This window comes from Terrapene carolina, unplaced genomic scaffold (genome assembly GCF_002925995.2).
Source record: "Terrapene carolina triunguis isolate 2854851 unplaced genomic scaffold, T_m_triunguis-2.0 Scaffold69, whole genome shotgun sequence".
Taxonomy (NCBI): Eukaryota; Metazoa; Chordata; order Testudines; family Emydidae; genus Terrapene; species Terrapene triunguis.
Window position 1 is genome coordinate 22,621,457 of NW_020664420.1, and position 23,658 is coordinate 22,645,114.

The 23,658-nt window shown below is 42.1% G+C and overlaps 1 protein-coding gene across 4 annotated transcripts in view; it reads left to right on the plus strand.

Annotated features, from left to right (window-relative positions):
- The window catches only part of ZNF131 (zinc finger protein 131), a 33,749-nt gene extending 20,440 nt beyond the window's left edge, over positions 1 to 13,309 (plus strand). For all 4 annotated transcript variants that reach the window (XM_026649072.1, XM_026649075.1, XM_026649074.2 and 1 more), the window contains 2 exons: positions 1,994 to 2,124; positions 11,542 to 13,309. In XM_026649072.1, coding sequence (XP_026504857.1) covers positions 1,994 to 2,124; positions 11,542 to 12,210 — 800 coding nt within the window. In that variant the 3' untranslated portion in view covers positions 12,211 to 13,309. The remainder of the gene's footprint in view (positions 1 to 1,993; positions 2,125 to 11,541) is intronic.
- The last annotated feature ends 10,349 nt before the right edge of the window (positions 13,310 to 23,658 follow it).

Sequence of the window (23,658 nt, forward strand, 5' to 3'; positions counted from 1 at the left end):
CAGCTGAGGCCTAACCAGAGCAGAGTAGAGCGGAAGAATGACTTCTCCTCCAGGTCCACTAAAGATAGGACAAGAACAATTGATCACTGTCCTCTATATCAGTGTTTGTCAATGACCAGTCCGTGGACCGGCACTGGTCCCTGAGATTTCCCTGACACAGTTTAGGAAGGCAGCAAGCCAGTGCTTGGTATCAAAAATGTTGAAAAACACTGCTCTATATAACAGCTATCAACTTATTTGAAGACTGTTATCAGGTTCTCAGTCTTCTTTTCTCAAGTCTAAACATGTTTAGTTATTTTAGCCTTTCCTCACAGGTCAGGTTTTCTAAACCTTTTATCATTTTTGTTGCCCTCCTCTGGGTTCTCTCCAGTTTGTCCACATCTTTCCTAAAGGGTGGTGCCCAGAACTGGACACACTACTCCAGCTGAGGCCTTACCAGTGCTGAGTAGAGTGGAACAATTACTTCCCGTGTCTTAGGTACGACTCTCCTATTAATACACCCCAGAATGATATTAGTCTTCTTCCAGCTGCATCACATTGTTGGCTCATATTCAATTTGCATGCCACCATGCAAATCCCAGGTCCTTTTTAGCAGTACTGCTGCTAATTAATTATTCCCCAATTTGTATTTGTGCATTTGATTTTTTCCTTCTAAGTGCAGTAATTTTCACTCCTCTTTATTGAATTTCATTTTGTTGATTTCATACCAATTCTCTATTTGTCAGGGTCGTTTTGAATTCTAATCCCATTCTCCAAAGTGCTAGCAACCCCTCTCATCTTGGTGTCATCTGCAGATTTTATAAACATACTCTCCACACCATTATCCAACTCATGAATGAAAATATTGAATAGTCCTACCCCCAGGATAGACTCCTGCAGGACCCCACTAGATACATCCTTCCAGTTTGACCGTGAACTGTTGAAAACTAGACTTTTGTCAGCAAGTTTCATGGGTGGATTATCTATTGAGTTTCAGAAAATACCTTCTTATTTTAATTTTAAAATTTTCCACTTTTTAACTTCATTGCATGCATATAATTTCACTTCTGTATGACGAGAGAGTCAAATAGGAGCTCCTGATTTTTTACCTTCATTGAGACTGATGTTCTTTATGTACCTCAATCCTAGCTTCTCTAATTTTTTTTATCCTTTTCATGCTGTGCAAGTCTCTAATCATGTTTTTATTCACTGCTTCTCACTGGATTTTTTCTGCTGTATCTGGTTGAAATTGAGCTGACCAAACTGTATGTAGCATTGAAGGTTAGGATGACCCATTGTGGAATTTGTTGCTCTTGTTGTTTCCTCCCCCTCCCCCCAAATGGTCTCTGCTGCCTGCTTAGTGTATCTTATGGTCTTATTTTCTGATTATCGCTGCATGTTGAGAGATGCCACTCAATGAACTGCCCATGACAGCACCTAGATCTCTTTCCTGGAAGGTTTCAACCAATTTGTTAGGAGGATCCATACTGACTTCATGTAACTCTAAAACAAAAAATAGTCTTCCCAGTTCTTGGTACATGATGAATATTTCTATATGTTAAACTGGACATGAATGAGTAATGCAGAGTTCTGTATGGTTATTAGTTCCAGTCAGTGCTTGTATTTCATCTCAGCAAATCAAGATAATAGTTGAATGTAACCAAGCTCTTATCAAAAATTAGCTTTTCATGAAACTAAAGATTCCATTTAAAATGTAATCAGCAGTTCTGTCAAATTCATCACAACTCCCAGCTGTGGAAAAATTAATCGACTCAACCATTGTTTTCTTTGCCCTTTTGGTTTCTGTATAAAATGCATTCAGTGAAGTGGCTGTTTCTATTAGAACAATCCCAGTGATCGAAGGACTTATACCTTTAAAAGATTATATCCAAATCTTTAAATTATATTTACCAAGTTACTAAAATCTATATACACAAAACAAGAACAAAAAACCAACTCCAGTAGAATTGATTTGTTTTCCTATACCTCTATAAATTCTTATCTGTCTTAACAGGTGAAAAACCATTTGAATGTCCAAATTGCCATGAACGTTTTGCTAGAAATAGCACACTCAAATGTCATTTGACAGCCTGTCAATCCGGTGCTGGAGCTAAAAAGGGAAGAAAGAAGCTGTATGAATGTCAGGTATGTAATGGAAGCAACAGGAGGAGAGAGTCTTGGTGGGCGGGAGGGGAAATTTAAACTGTTGGATGCCAAGTAATTTTATTTTTAAAATTACTACAATTGTTTAGTTTAGAGAAGTAAGAAATGGTAGGAATTGTTTCTCTGACTGCCAACACGAGGGTGTGGCTCCCACTGTTTAGTCACAGGAGTTTTTACATACCTTAGTGGATACCATTATTAAGACCAAGACAAGCCATCACAGTTATTAACCATGGCTCTTTTATTATTAAAGAAAGGAAAAGAAAACTTTAAATAACTCACATGACCGAACACAACTGATAAACTGGTTATTTCCATTACAATGTCTACAGTATGTCTCTCTCTAGAGACCTTTTAACAGAGATTATGTCCTTGAGAGTGAACCACTTCTGGGGGGGGTGCTTTGTCTCTTGGTAAGATAAGACCCAAGTATGTTGTTTCCCAGAACTGTTTTAAATCCATTCGCTAGCATATCCTTAGATAGGCAAAATAATTTTATTTCAGGGCTGGCAGATTTTTTTTATTAATAAATAATCAGCCCGTTCATAGTTGGAAAAGTATATACTCGATCATAAGCCGGTTCGTTTATAAGCCGACCCCCCCAAGATAGATAAGTAAAAATGGAAAATTTTTATAACCCGTTCATAAGACGACCCTATAATTCAGGGGTCAGCAAACTTTGGCTCCTGGGCCATCAGGATAAGCCACTGGTGGGCCGAGATGGTTTGTTTACCTCGAGCGTCCCGGCGCGCCAGCTGCTTACCCTGACGGGCCAGGACAGCAACTGGTGGGGAAATTTTGGGGGGGGGGGGAAGTGGGAGTCAGGGGAGTAATCCCTGTGACCACCCCCCACATGACCCCACCCCTAGCCCAGGACCCCCACACTCTCCCCATCCCATCCCTTCCCACCTTATCTGGGGAGGGCCAGGGGAGGATGTCTCTGACCTGGCTGGAGCTGCTCTGGCAAACTGGGTAGTGCGGCCGCAGCCTGCTCTGGCGGGCCAGACCGGGTGGCGCGGTCGCAGCATGTTCCAGCGGGCTGGGCCGGGTGGCACGGCCGCAGCGTGCTCCGGCGGTATGGCCGCAGCCTGCTCTGGGGGCGGGGCCGAGCAGCACCGCTGCAGCCTGCCAGCCCCAGAGCTGCAGCTGCTTCGGAGGCTGGGGGGAGAGCAGCGTGACCAGAAGCGGAGAGACTCTGGCTCCGCCTCTTCCCTTCTGGCTGTGCTGCCTCTCCTTGCTCCCTCTGTTGGGGGGAGGGGCTGTGTCCCACCTCTCCCTCTCTATACCCATTCATAAGCCGACCCCCTTCTCTAGTGGTTCCCTTTTTTTACTAAAAAAATTTGGCTTATGAACGAGTACATATATACGGTACATCCTAGGAAATAAAAAACAGTATTTAAATCAGTTACTTAGAATAAGCCATTTAAGGAGTTGTTTGAAAACAAGCCAATTATGAATATTAATGATCCTAAATCCAATTGAATCCCACTGTTTCGTCTCCTATTCAGGAATACATGGTATAAACTTGATTAATGTGAGAAACTGCTAGTATTTTAAATTACAACAGCATTTCAGTATTCCAACAAAATCATCACAAGAATTTTAAATTAAATCCTTTGACAGTGTCTTAGTTAACTTCCTCTCACCAATCCACGTTGAATTCTTGGGGAGCTTTTCCTTGGGTTAGTTTCATCTTTACTCCTGGGGGCATTCTGCACCAATGATTAAAAATTCTGCTCACAATATTTTAAAATTCTGCAAATTTTATTTGTCAAATAAATGTGGAGGCTCCAGCATGGCATTGGGGAGCACAGGCCACTGGCTGCACAGAGATGGGAGATCATCCTGCATCATCCCCCTGGGACACCTACTCAGTGGTGAGGCTGCACCCAACCCTGACACAGTGCAAGGACCAGGCCTACCCCAGAAACACCCCAGGGCCCTGCCCTTCTGTGCCAGGTGCACCAGGTGTGGGCAGGCAGATTCAGCAAGGCAGGATCCAAATGTGGAGGGGCTTAGTGTGGAGAGATCCAGGTGTGGGTTGAGAGGGTTGTGTGTGTAGCAATCTGGGTGCAGACAGCTCCGTGATGTGGGGAGAATCTGAATGCACAGGGGCTTGTTGAGGGGTTCTGGATGCAATGGTAATGGGACTCTGCAGGGGAGTCCTGGTGAAGCTGGTTTGGGCTCAGCGAGGGGGGGTCTGGCTGTGAGGGGGATGAAGCTCGGCAGGGAGTCTGGGTGTGGTGGGCTCAGGGGGGGTGGGTCCAGATCCAGGGGAAGTGGGGCTCAATGGGGTGGGGATCCAGGTGCAGCTGGTTGGGACTTGGTGGGGTGGGGATCCGGGTCCAGGTGCAGGAGAGTGGGGTTCATCACGGGGCTTCTAAGTGCGGGGGATTGAGGCTCAGCAGGAGGGTCTGGGTATGAGGGGGTCTGGGTGGAAGGGAGAGCAGCTCCCTGTACGGGGATCCTGCAGCTGAGGAGCTATGGGCACAGGAAGTGGACGGGGGAGTTTGCAGAACTTCCTGCTGCTGGGGGAGAAATCTAGGGGTGGGTCTGACCCGGCCCCAGATGCTGTGCAGGGGAAGAGGAAGTCCTGTCCTCTCCAGCCCTGCTGGGAATAGTAGCTGAGCCTGGCGCAGGGTAGGAGCCAGCAGCTGGGTCTTCCCCAGTCCTGGCCCCAACCCCACAGTGATTTATCTCTCTGACATCTGCCCTGGACACCCGGAACATGCTGCTGGGGAGGGTCGCATGACTGCTCTTGTGGCTTCCCTTTGCTTCCCCAACAGAGAGTCATTTTTCTGTGGGGAAGCAAAGAAATCAGCTGGGGACGTAAATTCTGCACATGCGCAGTGGCGCAGAATTCCCCCAGAAGTATGTCTTGAATCTTCTCTGTTTTTCTTATCTGTGGGTGGCAGCTTGCTTGTGGAGTACGGTTCTGTGCTTGAGTAGGGTAACTGGGGGGGCTGCTCACTTCTGAGTGTTTGGAGCACTTTGGAGTGCTCTTCTTCCTATTTCTACAAAATTATAGTAGAAAACTCCTCTTTTGGGCTTCTTTAGATTCAAGGTTGGTTGCTGTCACCCTTTGATTGGCTTGATGCATTCATTAATGGCTTAGGTGACACATTCAGCTCCTGAATATGCAATGTTTCTTTAATTGCCTTTGTTCTTCTTGTGGCGGAAAAAGTCAGGTAACTTTTTTAAAATTTAGTTTTGTCTTTCTTTTCATTCAGTCCATTTTCGCAAAAAAAATTTCAATTTTTTTAAGAATTAGCCCGGAAATGAAATTCTATTTTCAAAATGTCCAAATACTTCTGTTCTTTGTATACAAGGTTTTAGTTCTCAAAATAGACTTTTAAAATTAAATAACTTTTATAATATCTAGAACTTGAGTGTTGATCCTATATGATAATTTTTGGAATGAGTATTTTTTTTTCCTGCGTTAGATGAGGGCTTGCTTGTGCACTGCCATAAATTAATTCCCTAATAATATAAAAATTCTATACTTAAATGATTTCTTACATTAGCAATTAATTTAGCATCAAATAACCTTGCTCTATTTCTATATAAAACATCTTACTATTCTACTCCTGGTGGAATTCTGAGCCAAAAAATTAAAAATTCTTTCCACAATATTTTAAAATTCTGCAAAATTCTGCATATTTTATTTGTCAAAATAACACAATATAATCACGCCAGTTTCAATTATTTTTGGTCATTTATTTCAAAATATCTGTCAGCAAGTATGTCTGCAACAATACAGACAACAAAAAAGATTCAGGAAATGTTTTTTGACAAATTGATTCCTTACTAGCCATATTAATACAGAACTCTGAGTAATAATTTATTTAAACTACAATACAGAGCCATAGTTCCTACACCCTTCAGAAGCAGTGCAAAGGCTTGGGGGAGTCAGGGGTAACGTAGGGAAGTAAATTGCTGGGAAGGAGCCTGGGTGTGAACTTGCAGGGCTGTTGGGTATGGGTGGGAAAAGTATGGAACAGGTTTTTTGGGGGAGGTGGGGAGAGATTGTTAGGGAGCTTCCCCTATGCAGACCCTGGCTGACCTCTAACCTCTCCCATTCAGTCAGGCACATCTGCCCCTGTCCCCATGTGTCTCTGTGCCCTCACCCAGCCACTCCCCTGTCCCTATGTAGCTCTGCACTCCTCCCCCATCACCATGCATCTCTGGGCCCTCCTCCAGCCACTCCACTGTCCCTATGTAGCTCTGTCCCACCACCACCTGTCCCCATCTGTCTCTGCATTTCCCTCCCTCCATGGCCCTGTGCCTCCGCTCCCATCCAGCCCCTGCCCGTGTCTGTCCTCTCCCACTAGCCCTTATGAGCCCCTGTCTGAACCTCCCCCCCCCACAGTCCCTGTCTCCTGACCTGGCCTGACAAGCGCTGCGAAGGCAGCCCTCTCTCTTCCCTCGCTGGCGGGGAGCTGCAACTTTGTTCTATCCCCACGGCACCCTCTGGTGGGCAAAAGGCAGAACTGCAGCAACGTTTTGGCATACGCTTTTTTTCTGTGCAAAAAATTAGAAATCTGCAGGGCTCATTAAATGTGCGCACGCGCAGTGGCACAAATTTCCCCCAGGAGTACTATTCATATGACAATGATATCAGGCAGTTATTGTATGAAAACTTTCGTTTAAATAAAAAAAGATGCTTATGCCATCGTAGGAAATAACAAAGGCTTTTATCTTTTAAGTGGAATGATGAGTTGGAAGTATTCAGTATTTTCTATAAAACACTTCCTACTATACATGTTCTCCACGTTTAAAGAGTGGAGACTTTAGTGTGTTTACAAAAGAAATCAGTTTCATTAAGGCTGTTTCTTGAATACTTTGTGTGAGTTTAAACTCAGGTTTTTCTTTGAAAAGAGAGGTGAGGATTGCTGATATAGGCTCATTTTACAACCTAGATTTATGGCTCTTATAACACACCTTACATTCCTTTTTACAATTAGGTTTCTTCCTAAAAGTGTTTTTGAGGTTTGTCTGCTTGATGTTTGCTTGTCCTTGAGAGAGAGAGAGAGAGAGAGAGAAAAGCAGAAACCTTCTGGAATTCTTTTATTAGGTTTAACATTTGGTAATATGCCTACCTAAATGTATGCATTTGTTGTATTTCCAATCATCCTGGCTGTAACATTCTAGTAGCTATAGCTTAATGTTCAGTAAATGTGCAAACCAACTTTGTAACAACCTAATAAAAATAAGTTTTATAATACATTTATTAATATTTTTGCATTGATATTGAGTTCTCTCCCCCCCCAGTCTGAAAATGGTCACCTGATTCGTGAGTTGACTGAGCTCAGAAGGTGGGGAAGGAAATGAGAGAGGGGTAGTGGATCTCAAAGAAGTACTGCAAGTAAAATGGATACAGGTGTCATGTTCAGAGTTCTGTCATGATATTCAGACAAGAAATGTCTAGATCCATAATAGTGTCATTTTAAAACAAAAGTACTAATAAGGAGCTTCATAAACATTTATTAATCATCACAACTCTCCTGAGAAGTAGGGCTAAACTTTATCCTTTTACTGAAGAAGAGGCAGAGAGAACCAGGCCCTCTCCACTTAAGCACATGCCTCACTAAGTACTCGTAGAGTCCTGTTAAACTCATGAGATATTACTGAACTTTTGTTGCTGTCCTTCCTGTTTTGCTGCTGTCCTCTTTAAACGCACAGTTTACTGATTCATTGTTTACTAAGTCTTACCTATGTCACATAAACTTACAATAACCGCATATGCTATGTATGTAGCATAGGTAAAAATGTTGTTAGATATGCTCAAGGGTCTTAGCTACCCATCTGTATTACATATGAAAAAAACATGATAAAGCACTCAAAAATTAGGAAATGCCAGCATTAAGGTTGCCTATGCTATCTTAATTGGCCCCATATGCATATGCATTATGATGGTCTTGAATTACATGATCACATAATGTTTCCACAGGACCTCTGCCTCGTTCAGTGCATAAAATGATAGCTGCTCACGAAGTGAGCAACAATTCAATATTTAGTCTTCTCGTTATCAGTGTGTGATACTAGGCCTTATTTACTGCACACTATTCAAACAAACCCTGCTCTGAATATGGAATTAATACATTTCTTCATGGGGTTTCTGTGGTGTTCACTAAAGTATCTCAGTGCTTCCCAAACATGAATCTATCTTACAACACCCCTGTGAGGTGAGGGGATTGTATTATCCCTGTTTTACAGATGGGGAGCTGAGGCAAAGAAATTAAGGCCAAAAATATCATATCTGTTAATTTTGGGTACTCAATATGAGACTAGCAGGATCTCGCTTTTCAGAGTATTTAGTGTTATACAGCACTTTACATGTTCAAAGCACAGCTCCCACTGACTTCAGTTGCAGCTCTGTGTGCTCAGCACTTCTGCAATCAATCTCCAGGATATCGAGCTGGGCACCCAGAAAATGAGGAACACAGCGAGCACTTGTGAATAGTCTGGTTTAAAATGCTGGTGTAGTCCGGGATAGGATCCAGTTCACAAAGGCAATATTAAACTGCCTTACCCATAAGACCATCTTTTCTTTTACTGCAACCCCTGCCTCATTCAGTATACACCTTCCAACTTCTGTAACAAATAAGCTAAAGAGGTCCTACACACAACATTCTCCTACACTATACAACCCTGATTCATCCCCAAACCAAGTCCCTCCTTTGCACTAAATGAGGTTGGGGTCCTGTTGTAAAAATAGTATGGGATGTAATTAAAGACCGTGTCATAATACATTTGAACAAAGGAGCTGAATTAAGGTTGCTTGTGTGACCTTAATTCTGGCGTTTCCTAACTTTTGAGTACTTGACTTTTTTGATAAATTGTATAGTCAATTGCTTGACCACTCTTTAGTTTGTTATGAAATATATTCAAGAGACCAGATAACCAATATCAGTCAGGTTTATTGCTAATAGCCAAAAAGAGGCTAGTACAGGGAAAAGTTTCAGTATGATGCCAGTCTCCAGGAAGCTATCTTGTGCAGCATTGTTATATTCATCTTACATAGAAGGTGTGCTCCAGAGTTACACCCCTAAAGCTATCTTTTTATACCCTACATGGTTACAAGTAAAAGGTACTGTGTACATCAGTGGTGAGCAACCTGCAGGCCGCATGTGGCCCATCAGGGTAAGCTGCTTGCGGGTCATGAGACATTTTGCTGACGTTCACCGTCCACAGGCACAACCCCTGCAGCTTCCAGTGGCCACGGTTCACCGTTCCCGGCCAATGGGAGCTGCGGGAAGTGGTGGGCCGCAGGGAAGTGCTGGCCGCCGCATCCCGCAGCTCCCATTGGCCGGGACCGGCGAGCCGTGGCCACTGGGAGCTGCGGGGGGCCGTGCCTGTGGACAGTCAATGTCAGCAAAATGTCTCGTGGTCTGCAATCAGCTTAACCTGATGGGCCACAGGTTGCCCACCACTGGTGTACATCATCTGAAATGAGATTTAACCAATCAGCTTTCAACCATGTTTTTTCTGATAATGTGGTCTACCCCTTAGTTCTTTGTTCTGAACATAGGTATTCCAAGTATCAACGGGCATGTCACCTCCTAGGTTTGGAACAATCACATGTCTTGTCCTCTTCCACTGGGGCATTCCAGTAGTGGCCTGTGAGAATAACTGCCTGCTTGTTGCTCTGGTAAAATAATCGTATGTCCTCCTCCTGACAACTTGCCTATCTACTGAAGCCAAAGCTTACTTCAGCTAATGCAGTGTTATAGGATAATTTAGGCTATATAATTGTTATAAAATCTGTGCTTAATGTTGTTTGTGCTTAATGAATGTTAATTATATAAGTGCAGATATAATACACATTCATAAGATGACGTACATGTGTATGCTAGCCAGCATATATTGGTCAACACTTTACAATGTTCTTTTAGCGTAGTTTTTGTGTATATTTTCCTGTTTTGTAAACTAACTGAAAAAACAAAAAATCCACTATATAGCATCAGTTGACACTCCAATGATTCATCAGTAGAGTTGAAACCTTTAGATCTACTGCACAGACCTCTGCCTCTTGAACAAATGGAATAACTGATACCAGAAGTAGTAGGTTGTCATCCTCTTATATAGACCAGCACGAGATAGGGATGGGACACTTTGCCAGTGTGTTTCACAGATATTTGCTGATAACGGAGGAATGGTGAGACTCAAGAATCTTGAATTCCTTTCCAGGCTCTGGAGGGGAGTATGTTCTGATACGCACAGATTCTTCTGCCTGTTCCCCTCCCCAAACGTGACATCTTTTCCATCTCTTCCTCACCTCTGGCTCCTGTCTCATTCTCTTTCCCTACCTAGTCCCAGTCTCTGCCTCTTGGATTTCTCCTCCTAGTTTCCTTGCCCAGCCAGTCCCAGTTGAGAGGATAGAGCATGCTCAGATGCCCTGGCGACGGTACATGTGCAGTCTGGTCAGTTTTAGCAGCTGTGAGAGGCTTGCGTGTGCTCAGTGAGGATAGAAGCTTCTTTGATTTTAGCCATTAAAATGAAGCCTTTACTGACCATTGGTGAACTGTGACTTTTTTTCACAGTCTTACAACTTAGCCAAATTTGGGCAGATTTTCATGAGGATAACAAAAGGCACATCCTTGACACACAGGCCACCCCCTGCCAAATTTCAGGTCCCTGCTCCAAAGTGTGGGGGTGATAGAACTTCACAAATTAGAATTTTTAAACCTGGGCAAAACAACGTACTTTTCCCTAGCTGCATTCTTGGAAACAGCTGAACCACTTTGGCTGAAATTTTCCAAAAAAGTCAACCAGTGACAGCTACCAGGCATGGAAAATGGTTAAAGTTTGGCAAAGTTATGAGCAACTGAAAACAGGCTCTTATGATGCAAAGTGTTGGACAAACTTAATAATGCTGCCAGCCCTGCCTGTAATATCAGTTTAGAAAAAGTGCAACATGCTCTTTCTGTTTGGTAACTTTCGCACATAACATTTGTACATATCATTTCTTCATGCAGTATTATAAAACAGATAGCCAGAGCTCTAACATAAGATCTTTGAAGGGGGAGGTGGGATTCAATATAAGAATTGTACATTTTTGTTAAACGGAGGAACATTAAAAACACAGTACCAATCCATAAATGCCAAGGTTGTCTGCATCTTTATGTATATGCACAAGGCCAGAATTAGAGAGTCACTGTCAACTTGAAATATAATCACTTAAAAAAAATTCAGGTACTAGACCTAACCCCGAGTTCTGCCAGTTTTTTGTTTTTAACAACTTGGATTTTTTTGGCTGATGTCCATGTAACTTGTTCAATCATAATAGCAAGAAACTACATGGTAACAATCTGTAAACTTAATCCAGAATATACAGTGTACTTTGCTTTATCAGATTTTTATTAGCATTATTTAACATATTACATCTTGTTGTTTCAGGTATGTAATAGTGTATTTAACAGCTGGGATCAATTTAAAGATCACTTGGTAATACACACAGGTGACAAACCCAACCATTGTACCTTATGTGATTTGTGGTTTATGCAAGGCAGCGAACTGAGAAGGCATCTCAAAGACATTCATAACATTTCAGAACGAATAGTGACAGAGGAGGTTCTTCCAGTGGAAGCCGTGGAAACGGAACCAGTGACATCAATGACTATTATAGAACAAGTGGAGCAAGTCCATGTACTACCGGTAATTCAGGTACAAGTGGATCCAGCACAAGTAACTGTGGAACAGGTGCATCCGGATCTGATTCAAGATAATCACGTGAAAGGCACACAGATGGACGATCTGCAAGAACAGGTACAGATTAGTTACGTAGAAGTGGAACACATTCAGACTGAACAAGGTGCTGATGTACAGATGGAGGAGCTACATGTTGAACATGTAAATCAGATACAAATGGAAGAGGTACAGGCAGAACTTATAGATGAAACAGATCTAGAACAAGTGGAGTCTGAAAACATTAATCAGGGAGAGTTAGAAGAGAGCGAAACTGGTGAAATAGGTGATGTGGAGACAGTTAAAGAAGATCATGGACAAGCTGAAGATTTAAAACCTCAACAAATTGTGGACACACAAGATGAGCAAGTGGATGATTAGGACAAATGACTGTACTGTGCAAGTTTAGGGATGAAATACCAAATTATTTTTGTTAATTTCTACATTGATTTTTGTACCAACTGTGGTCGGCTCTCCAGCATCACTGTCCTTAGGAAACCAGAAGGTGGACCAAATTTAGGATATTTCATATACAATTAAAATCATCCTATTGTACTTTAAAAAGAACTTTTCCCCTTTCATGTAATGCCATGGAGCAAAAACTATCCCAGAGATCGGCAGCTTTATGAGAAGTGTAATAGTTGGTTGAATAGACTGTCATTTGCCCCATGTGTGTGCAATTGTTGTCACTGAGAGACTTCCCCCCCCCCTCCCATTTACAAGCCCTTGATATATACTTGCAGAGGAAGAGGGATGGGTGGGGGTGTGTGAGTGAGTGAGAGAGATGGCAAAATGCTAGAATATGGGGATTCTAATGTATGCATGGATATTTAAAGACAGTTGGACCCACTTAGAAAACACACAGATGTTTGTCATCCAGCAGCAGTTCCTTATAATAGCAGCAATTCTCAATATACCTTTTCCTAATATGAACAGCCTTCTTTCAGCCCAGTTTGAAAATGCCAGACTGATGGTAACAAGTGTTGTCACTAAAGTTCTTGGAGTGCAAAAAGTCTTGTGCCTTTTCAGAATTGACTAAACTTCCACAAAGCTCCTAGAATGTTTAAGAAGCTAGTGCAGTAAAAGGCAATGTAGATAATGCTATAGTGCTTTATATTTTTGCTTATAATTGTCAGCTACCAACTCTTGCTTTAAATTTAGATGGGGGTAGAACAGAACAAATTACACATTGTGACGATTGTTGAAAGGGCCACTTACAATAGGAAAAAAATCAGCTGAATCCATGGTAAATGAAGCGGCTGAAAGATTGTACCATCTTACCACTTCAAATTAAAATTGAATGCATTTAAAAACAGAGAAAATGTGTGTGATATATCAGGTTCCTGTTTTGAAATGAAATTTTCTCTGACACTTGACATAAAGATCTTGTGCTAAAAAAGAATTAAAGCCATAGGTATGAGTGCTAAACTGTGGATTTAAAAGTAGGAGTGTAAATATTTTAATCAGTATTATTGAACAATAAAACAATACCAACCATGAAAAAACTGTGACATTACTTGCTTCAGTCACTATAGATTAGGAAACAAGTGTTTTAGTTTGAGTACTTGTACAGTACAATATACACAGCAGGTAACAATGCAATTCAGTTTAGCTCCTATGTAAAACATTCCCTCTCTTTGCAGTGTAATAAATAACTGTGGGCTAGATTGTGATCTTGGTAATGACAATGGAGTTAGTGCAGATCCACTTTGACAGAATAACCCATTACTACATATGGAACTTCATTAAAGGATGTTGGCTTGACTTTTCAAAGATGGTGGGTACTTTCAGCTACCAATGACTTTAGTGAGATTTGGCACTTCTGAAAATCAGTCCACTTTTTCTCATATCTGAAAATGAAAACTTATACAGATGATTTCTCACAGAATTCTAGCAATCCTGCAGACCCCAGACCTATCTTGTTCATTTTCCTGAAAGTGCAGAATTATTCCCTCTAGTATGCTCTCAAGTGCTTTATCTAGTCTCAGTCTAATGCTTGCTATCTGCCACCATTTCCCTTGAGTGAATAGTCCACAGTAAACAGGGATATATTTAAGGTTCTGAAACATAACTTGAGACAACATATAGTGGGTGCGCTCTTTCTATTTATGCTGCTTTATACCCCTAACATTATAATTGTCTCTCTTTTTTAACAAACAGGAGATAATCAGTGGGGTTGTGTAGATATAACTGAGGGCAGGACTTGGCTTATTGCTCTTCACAAAAGAGTAGAAAAAGGAGTCAAACAAGTGTTAATCTCCAATTTAGGGTTTCTGTCAAATCACTGCAATCGGCTTCCATTAATTTTTAACTGAAAGTAAGTCATTGATTTTTCTAATGTAAATATTAGGAATATTAAATCTTAGAAACATTAAATAGGTAAGCAGTTAAAACAATCTTCAGAAGTAATCTTTTTGTCAGGATTTGTTAAAATACATTGGTGCAGGAGCTTTTAAAATTGTTTTCTAGTAACCACCAGAAAAAAAAATACACAGTAAAGAGACAAAAATGAATATTTATAATGGCAGCCTAAATGTTGATTTGTTTGGTAGATATTTGTGCTAGTGCCCATGACCATGTAAAAATGGCAAAGTGTTATATATGATCAGCATGTGCAATGTAAGGAGTCTCCTAGTACTGCTAACATGAATTGTATGTTTTTAATTAATGACTGTAGTGGAGAAGTTTGAAATGAAACTAAAATGAATTCAGGTAAATTGTTGGTCCAGTGTAGATTCAAAAGGTGTACAGTATCTAGCAGTGAATTTTGGGGAAAGAGCCTGCATAGGTAAGAGTTGTGGGGAGGGGTTTGTCATACACAGAAAGCAACACTAAGTCCAGAGGTAGATTCTCCATGAGAGAGTGTAGTGTGTATCTACCCTGTAGCAGGCATCCGCTGAACACCCACCAGCAGCAGATAGTTTACTAATTTACAGAAATCAAAGGCTGGTCTTGCATGATTTTGTAGGATGTGTAAAAATGACCAGGGCTGCTATCACTTCCCCAGGTCATATGATGCTACCTACCTATATCCTTCACTCACTCCTGCTCTCTAGACACACATTGCTCTCATTCTTGTTTATCCCCCAGCATATGCTCTTTGCTAATCAACATGCTCCTCCACAGGGTAGGGAGCAGATCTCCAGTGGGACACCCTGAAATACCTGATTCAGTGGTGGTGAAGCAGTGCTCTAGTAATAGAGGCAAGAATCAGGGGGGAAGAAGAAAGGGACTGGTTTGGGTGGGGAAAATTTGAGTGGATAAATGTACAGAACAAAGGGTACTCCTACTTACATTTTTCCATAATATAAGAACAAAGAAGACGCATGAAATAAAGGCAGCTAATTTTCAAATTAAGGAATGGAAATACACTTATGTAATGCATAACCAGTATGGGGAATGGATTAGTACTAGAGATGAGTTAAAGAACCTAGTAGAATTCAAGAAAAAAATTGACATTAATTTGGAATAACAGACCACAGTCATATTAGGCTAGATGTATAACCTCATCCTGTAGATCAAAAACTGATAATTGAGGGGAATAGGAGAAAGTTCACTTGAGGGAAGGTAATCCATCACATCCCTCTGTCAGGTTTCTTGTATCCTCCTGCAAAGTTACAAAATATCTGTACTGACCACTGTTAACTAGATGGACTACAGTGTGACCCAGTATGACAATTTGTGTACTACGTAGGGACAAAGGGAAGATGGGAGAAGAGAGAGATGTCAAGAAAAAAATCTTCAGAGGTGCCTACCTCAGGTTAAAACTCCAGTGATATCCCCCACTTCCCTCAACCAAACTTAACATAGATACAACAGAAAGAAGGGGTGGAGAATGTATGTAATTAAAGATTATTGTAACGCAGAAGCACAAGGAGTCTGAATGAAGATTACACAGGCAACCTTAATTCTGGTATTTTTTAACTTTTGGGGGCTTGACTTTGCATCCTTGATGTTCTTTTAATGTAGGGTTTCAGGTTGGTGTGTTTTTTTTTTTGTTTTGTTTTATGTAACTTCCTGGGTTTTTAACAAAGCAAATAGAAATTCCATTATAGTAACATGATTCTGTGGCAGGGTTGGAACCTTGAGTTCCACAGTACAGACCACGGTCTGGTGAGATAAGAGTAATGCTAGCAGCAGTAGGATATTATCCTCTGTGTGGACCAGTCACTAGAGGGCAATGAGAGCAACATTTTTCAGCCGAGTTTCACAATTGTTTGTTGACAGCAGAGGAATGTTGAGACTCAGGAAAGCTGGGTTCCAGATCAGTTCTGAAGGTAGTGTATTCTAGTGGTTACAGACTCTTTTGCCCCTCTCCCTCCAACCTGTCCTTCCCACACCCAGAGCTGTCCATTGGGTAGGGCAAATCGGGGCAACTGCTCCAGGCCCCTTGCTTTGGGTGGCCCCAGGGGCCAGTGCGATTGGACGGCACAGTGGGTCCTGGAAGAGACGAATCCATCGCTTCTGCCCCGGGCCCCGCACTCCCGTAGGGATAGCCCTGCCCACACCCTATCTAGCTTTTTGGCCCAGCCTTCCCCACAACCCTACTCCCAGGAAAGGCTCCTCACAGCTCTGAATTCCAGTCAGGCTGTTTCCTTGCAGCCTGGGCTCAGCAGATTAGCATTGGGAGCACAGGAGAAAGAATTTCTCTGCTTTCAATTCTTGTGCCCAGTGCTATAGCAGTGCTTGGCTCTTAGGAGGAGCAATTCCAGGATAACTCCTAATTGGCCCCTGCAGCCGTAGGATGGAGTAAACTGAGCACAGATTGAATCCTCTGAGTATTAAGTCTGAGCATGTGTGAATTGAAATTTTCACAGGGTCATAACTTGGCCAAATTTGGGAGGATTTTCCTGGGCACGGCAAAAGAGCCATCCCTGACACCAGGGCACACACATCCCTGCTCTCCCACATCACAACCGCATGTCAAGTCCCCGCTCCAAAGGATGGAGGCAGCAGGCCTTCTCAACAAACTATAAGAATTTTTCTAATACAGCAAAACTATTTTTTCCCCAACATCATTCTGAGAAACAGCTGGCCTGTTTTTGCTGAAATTTTCCAAAAATTTCAGTGTGAGGCAGACACTGAGGATGAAATTCTAAACAGACAGGAGACTGGTGTATTGTTCTTTTCTTTTAACCCCAAAGCTTAACACTTTTACGAGCAACTGAAAACAAGGTCCGAGAAGGTGTTGGACAACTTTAACTGAAAGCATCACTACCTGCTTCACCTATAATATATACGCTCCCACCATTTATAGAGCCTCAGTGAGCAACCTGGGCTTAAAACTGCAGCAGATACCTGTTATCAGAACTCCTAAAGCTATGCTAGGGCATATGCCTTTGGGGTAGGAATCAGAAAAGAATGATAGACTTACAAGACTTCTGCAACATAAACCAATCACTCTTTTGTGGGTGCTGTCTAAACCCTCTATTATATTGTAAACACAAAGTGAACTACATGCACCTGTAACTGTGTGATTTGTAGCCCTAGTCAGTAGTGCAAGAATCCTGATTTTGCATACAATGCAAGTGTGAGTGCCAATTTTGTAAACTCAAGTTGTACCCATGAAAACGAGGCCACAATTTTGAAAAAAAATTCTCTTTGCCTGAGTTTCCTTATCTATAAAATGGGGCTAATACCTATTTATCCATGTTAAGGGATTGTTGCCAGGATGAATTATTTTTTTTTAATGGAAAGTGTTATTTATTATTAGACTGTTGGGGTGTTTTGGGTTCCCCGAATCAATGCTGATCTTTAGTCGTAGTCTCTGAAACTCTTGATGAAGCCCACTGAGTTAAATGAATGCAGTACCATGACTCCCGTGTTTCCCCTTGCCTAGAAAGCGTTGCCTGTGTAATGTAAAGAGAGCGAGCGGAGCTGTCCAAGGTTGTAGAGGAAAACAGCGGCTCGCTGGCTAATTGCATTGTAGTTTTTTAAAGCACCTGTTTCCCCCACCCCCGAGTAGCGCTGCCCTAAAAAAAGATGCCCCTGATCTTGGTCCTCCTTGAGTCCAACGCGTTTCACCAGCTGCCCGCCGGGGCTCCCCGCGCGGCGAGCGCCCTGCAGTCGCCAGGCGGGCTTGCTCCTAACCCATCTCGCCGCTCCGGGGCTTGGCTAGGTCCGCCTCCCCCAGCCCGGGGGCCGCCTCCCGCTGCCGCCAATCAAAGCCGAAGGGCGCTTCCCACCGCGGAGCGGGTGCAAAGGCGGCTGGCTCCCCGCTTCCTTGGCAGCGGTGCTGCTGCACGGTGCCTCCCCGGGCTCCGCTTCGCCATGTCCCGCGCGCGGCCCTCGGCCTTCCCCGGGGGCTGCCGCTCCAGAAGCTAGCCCAGCCTCCCGCTGCCCCGGCGGCCCGCCCTCCCCAGGGCCCTGCCCCTGCCGCCCAGAGCTCCTCCCGCCAGCCCTCAGCCCCTCGCAGCTCTGGTCCCCTCCCTCCCCGCGTCGCGCGAGCAGCCTGGTGCCCCCGGCCGGCAGGGGGCTGCAATGAGTGCCCCGCGCGGAGCCCCGCCTGGGGCAGCCCTGCAGCCTGGCAGCCTCTCTCCGCAGGTAAGGGGACCGGGGGGCAGCGCTCCATTAACCTGGGATGAGAAGGGAGGATGGGTGGAGCAGCCCCCCAAGTGCAGGGAAGGTGAGGGAGGCTAGAGAAGAATGGGTGTGTAGGAGGGGTGCTGGGGCGTGTCTGTAAATGGAGGGGCTGGATATGTTTGGGGTAGAGGCAGCAAAGGCTGTGGGGGAGCTAAGGGGATGCGTGGGGAGATGTTGGGATCTAGGAGGTGTAGAGGATTTGGAAGGGTGTGGGGAGAGACTGAATGGAGAGTTTATGCTGCACCCTGCAATACTTCCAGATGTACTTCAAACAGTCCATTGTTATGTGTTAGCATATTGAGATGTAATTAATAAAATAAAAAGTTTGCTGCCCTTAGGATGCCCAGTCATCCCAATATTAGGGGCTTTGTCTTATATAGGCAGCTATACCCCGGAAAAACAAAGTGTCTGGATTTTTCACACTTGTTATCTGGTCACCCTAGCTGCCCTTACGGGGCTTGCTGATGTCGTTTCCTCTAGTATCCCTGGCTGCAGCATGTTCCACAGCCTGTATACCAAGCCAAGCATTCCTAGCGTTTGTGGAGTCAGAGGGAGACAAGGTAATCTCTTTCATTGGACCAATTTCTGTTGGTGAGAGAGACAAGCTTTCGAGCATACACGGAGCTCTTCTTCAGGTCATTTGTGAAGTCATGTTTTTCCTATGGAAAACTTAAAGGAGACTGTTGGCCTGATATTGCTTTAGTTCTACAAAGCATTTTTGAGATGTTTATTCATCTGCAGTCTAGGGCCCACTTGCTCTGGTGGAGTGTGGCGGCTGCTTTGCACTGTCCCATCAGTACAAAGCAGCCTAAAGCTGGCAGAGCCAACCCAGGTGGGAGGGTGGAATATCTCCCTAGCATAGAGGGAATTCTCTGATGGCATAGAGCTGGCATAGTTGCTGCTGTCCTGTCCTCCTTCCCTGATGCTGACATCAAGGGCATGATCAAGGTTTTCTTACCCGCCTCCAACTCCCGCTGCAGTATGGGATCCGTAGAGTAGTTATGGACTCCCCCAATTGATAACAAAGGGTCTGAACCAGCACACAGCCAGCCTAATATTGGAGGAGCGCAAAGGCCACCTTTTGCATCTCCTCCTCCTGAGCTGAGCTGTGTCCCTCTCAGACATAGTTGAGGATCTGGGCCTATAAATGTATCAAAGAAGAAAAGTGTGTTTATGTTGTAGCAGTGGGTGGCTGCAATCATTATAGTAGAGTTCTTTAATCATTTCCATTCTCAACCTCTGTCTTCATCTTACACCTTTCTGTAAGTTCCACCTTTTCAGCTGAAATATCAGGGCATCGCCTCTGCCCCCCCATTGATTTTCTGTGCAAAATATTTGAGCAAAAACAGTTCAGCTGTATTTGAAAATGAGAATGAAAATACTACTTTCCTCACTATTAAAATGGAACAGTACTACATTTGGAACCTGCACCTGAAATGTGACATGCAAATAGACCCGCTTGAGGAGAAATGCCTTTGAGTGTTCCTGGGAAATTTGGTTTTGATCAAAAATTGTTTTTTCATGTGACTGAGTTAAAACCCTTTTAAGGTCACATCCTGCTCAGGCACACATTGGCTGTTTCTTGAGTGTTGGCTTTTCCTTTGCTAATCGTGTAAAATGAACATTTGAGGAAGCGGGCTATGTGTTCTGCATGGCTAATTTAGCTGCCTATTGAAAAGAATATTAAATCTGTACATAAACCAAGGAAGGAGCTCCACATTATCCCTTTCTCCAGCTATTTGTGCAATGCCTTGCTAAAGTGCACCATAAGGGAGTGAGCTGCTATGGTCCCTCGCAGCTTTCCCCCTGGAGTAGGATCCTGTCAACAGGACTTGGAACTCTGCTGGACAGGCACTTTCTTGCGAGAGCCTCCCATTCCCACAGTCTCCTCACTATGTCTCACCATAGGGAGAGTTCCTGTGACAGTGGCAAGGGAAGGCTTCTGTGAGCCATATAAGGGGCACTGGATGAATCCTTGCTCTGCCATACCTTAAGGTCTCTCCATCTGACAAAGGCATAAGGTTCCTTGAATATGCAAGAGAGGGGCTCTCCCAAGGTGTATGGGATGGACTGTTCCAGCAGGCTGCTGCTAACTTGTTTCAGATTGTGGATTTTACCCACATTATTGTCAGTTTTCATTGACCCAATAGAGCTAGTCAGTTTTGAAAATCCTGGCCACAATACATTAGTGTTTATGAAAATATGAATGTAAATACCATAGAAATAAGAGAAAGTATCTTATACAAGGTTTAAGTCAATAATGACATAGAGCAGGATTATGAGAATGAAGCTAATGAAAGAAGAATGAAAAACAATTGCAAGATAATATCTGTGAGAATCTACAGTTGGAAGGAAAATGGCACTGTATATTGTCTGTGATGCAGCATATGATTTAATTAAAGATTATACTGTAATGCGTACAAGGGGGCAGTAACTTTAGAGTGCTTAATCGTGAATCTTTAATGGTCTAACATGGTATTTTTTGTATCTAATAGCAATCCTTCCCCCTACATTTCTATTTTAATTTTCTTAGTCGTGTAAAATAACTTAGGGGGTGAACCAAAGCTCCTTGAAATGATTGGAAAGATTCCCATTCACTTCAATAGGCATTGGATCAACTTCCTTTTGTCTGTTCATCTGGAGACTCTGGACAATGGAAATACTTTGTTGTTTTGGTAGTTGTTTGGTGCTGTCACGAAAAAAAGAAAGATCTGGAGTAAAACCTTTTTTCTAAAGGGTACCTAACAATTTTATGTCAAATTTCTAATGACTCACATAAGACTAATATCTTACTCCACAAGTAGTCCTGCTGATTAAATGGAACTATTTATGCAATAAGGTGGCACTCTAGTTCTCAGATTTTTCTTTCACAACTCTGAGGATGTGTTATGAATCCTCCTTGTTAGGCAGAGCAGGATTAAAAGTAAATATTGTCTAAAACAAACTGACAAAAATATCTTTCCCTTTGCCCTATGCCAACCTGAGTTTTAAAAAAAAATTGCTGCAAAGAATCTGACCATGGCTACTTAAAAAAATCTGTACAATATATTCCCACATGCTGTGCTTAACTTTAGAATCCAGTACTATAATCTATAATAAACATATTTCTAGGTTGCTCAGTTTTCATCTACAATCTAAGTATTTTGGGGTAGCATTCCTTTATCTCTGATAGAATTACTGATCTTTGGCCCCTGTAAACCAGATAAAATGATTGTTCCCCTGACAAGATTTGCCTCTTCTGTTTCTGCAAGGTGACTGGTATATACATTTCCTTTGTATTACAGTACATGATATCATAATGAAATATTTCTACATTTTTCATTTGTATCCACATTTATCCATTTATAATGGTTATACTGTCTCTGCTTGAGGCTTTATCCAGCACTTCAATTCCCTTCCTCCTTCCTTGCCCCTGACATTTTCTGAGTTACAGAACAATTTAGGAGATTGGCCAATCGCATTCAGAGCATCGCTTCATTTACAATTGTCATTCTGAAGAGACATCTAAGCAGCTTTCTTTGATTGTGGCTTATACTTTGCTTTTACTGTTCATATGGAGAAAAAGAAAGTGCACCCAAATCTCTTCAAGCTATCTGTGATGTAATATTCCAGAGAGTTGACAGAATCATTTTTGGATGTTTTTCTACATTTTCAAATATTGATTTCAATTACAACACAGAATACAAAGTGTACAGTGCTCACTTCATATTATTATTTCTGATTACAAATATTTGCACTATAAAAAGGATAAAAGAAATAGTATTTTTCAATTCACCTCATACAAGTAACGTAGTGCGATCTCTTGTATCGTGAAAGTGCAGCTTACAAATGTAGAATTATTATTATTATTATTTTTACAAAGCTGCACTTAGAAACAAAACAATGTAAATCTTTAGAGCCTACAAGTCCACTCAGTCCTACTTTTTGTCCAACCAATCACTAAGACAAATGAGTTTGTTTACATTTACGGGAGATAATGCTGCCTGCTTCTTATTGACAATGTCACCTGAAAGTGAGAACAGGCATTCCCATGACACTGTTGTAGCCGGTGTTGCAAAGTATTTACTTGCCAGATATGCTAAACATTTGTATGCCCCTTGATGCTTCGACTTGTAGGCTCTAAAGTTTTACATTGTTTTGTTTTTGAGTGCATTGTTTTGTTTTTGAGTTATGTAACAAAAAAAAATTCTACATTTGTAAGTTGCACTTTCATGATAAAGAGATTGCACTACAGTACTTGTATGACGTTTATTGAAAAATACTATTTGTTTTGTTGATTTTTTTTAGTGCAAATATTTGTAATCTGAAATAATAATATAAAGTGAGCACTGAACACTTTGTATTCTGTGTTGTAGTAGAAATCAATACATTTGAAAATGTAGAAAAACATCCTGATTAGATTTATAAAATGATAAGAGCCTGTCTGAATGCTCTATTTCAAAATACGAATAATCTCATGGAAGTGAATTATAAATATACATTTCAAATAATAACCAAAGATCTCTTTCCTTCCAGTGTTGCTTTTCTCACTGATTGTTAATTGCAATGCATTTGCAAGTACTTTGCTATTTATTAAGGTGTAAAGGGAGCTAGAGATTATACCTATCTAGGTATCTGAAATAAAATCATCCTAAGTATGTCAGTGCTGGTGATAAATCCTGTTAAAGATACATGGAGACAGACTTGTTGAGAGAGGATTAGCAGGATACATTTTCTATTGGTTGTCGTGACAACCATGACTCCATGCAGCTGTAAAGCGGCATGTTAATCCATGCAGGTTAATCTAGTTTCAAGATTAGCTCATCAATATCAAGCCACTAAATAACAGGTGGGTTAAATGCCTTTTATTCTTTTTCTTAAAAAAAAAAAAAAAAAACAGCCCCAAAAACCTATACAAATAACAAATAAATTATATGATCCAGGAAGGTATTTACACTTTGAATTAATTTGTTGATCCAAATTATTATTATTATTAATTACAGCAGTAACCAAAATGTGCTAGGTATTGTACATATATATGTGAAGACACATTCTCCCCCCCCCTCCCCCCAAAGAGTTTACAATATAAAATGTCCAGGGTTGGGGATACGCATAAAATCTACTAGAAACATGGTGAGAGAAATGATGACTGGTTTATGTCTTCTTACTACCATGGTTGCCTGTTGTTTGTTTTGTTCAGTTATTAGATTTTTCATAAATGAATGTCTGGCTCATTTCTTATAGATGTCAGGGCAGAAGTGGATGTTG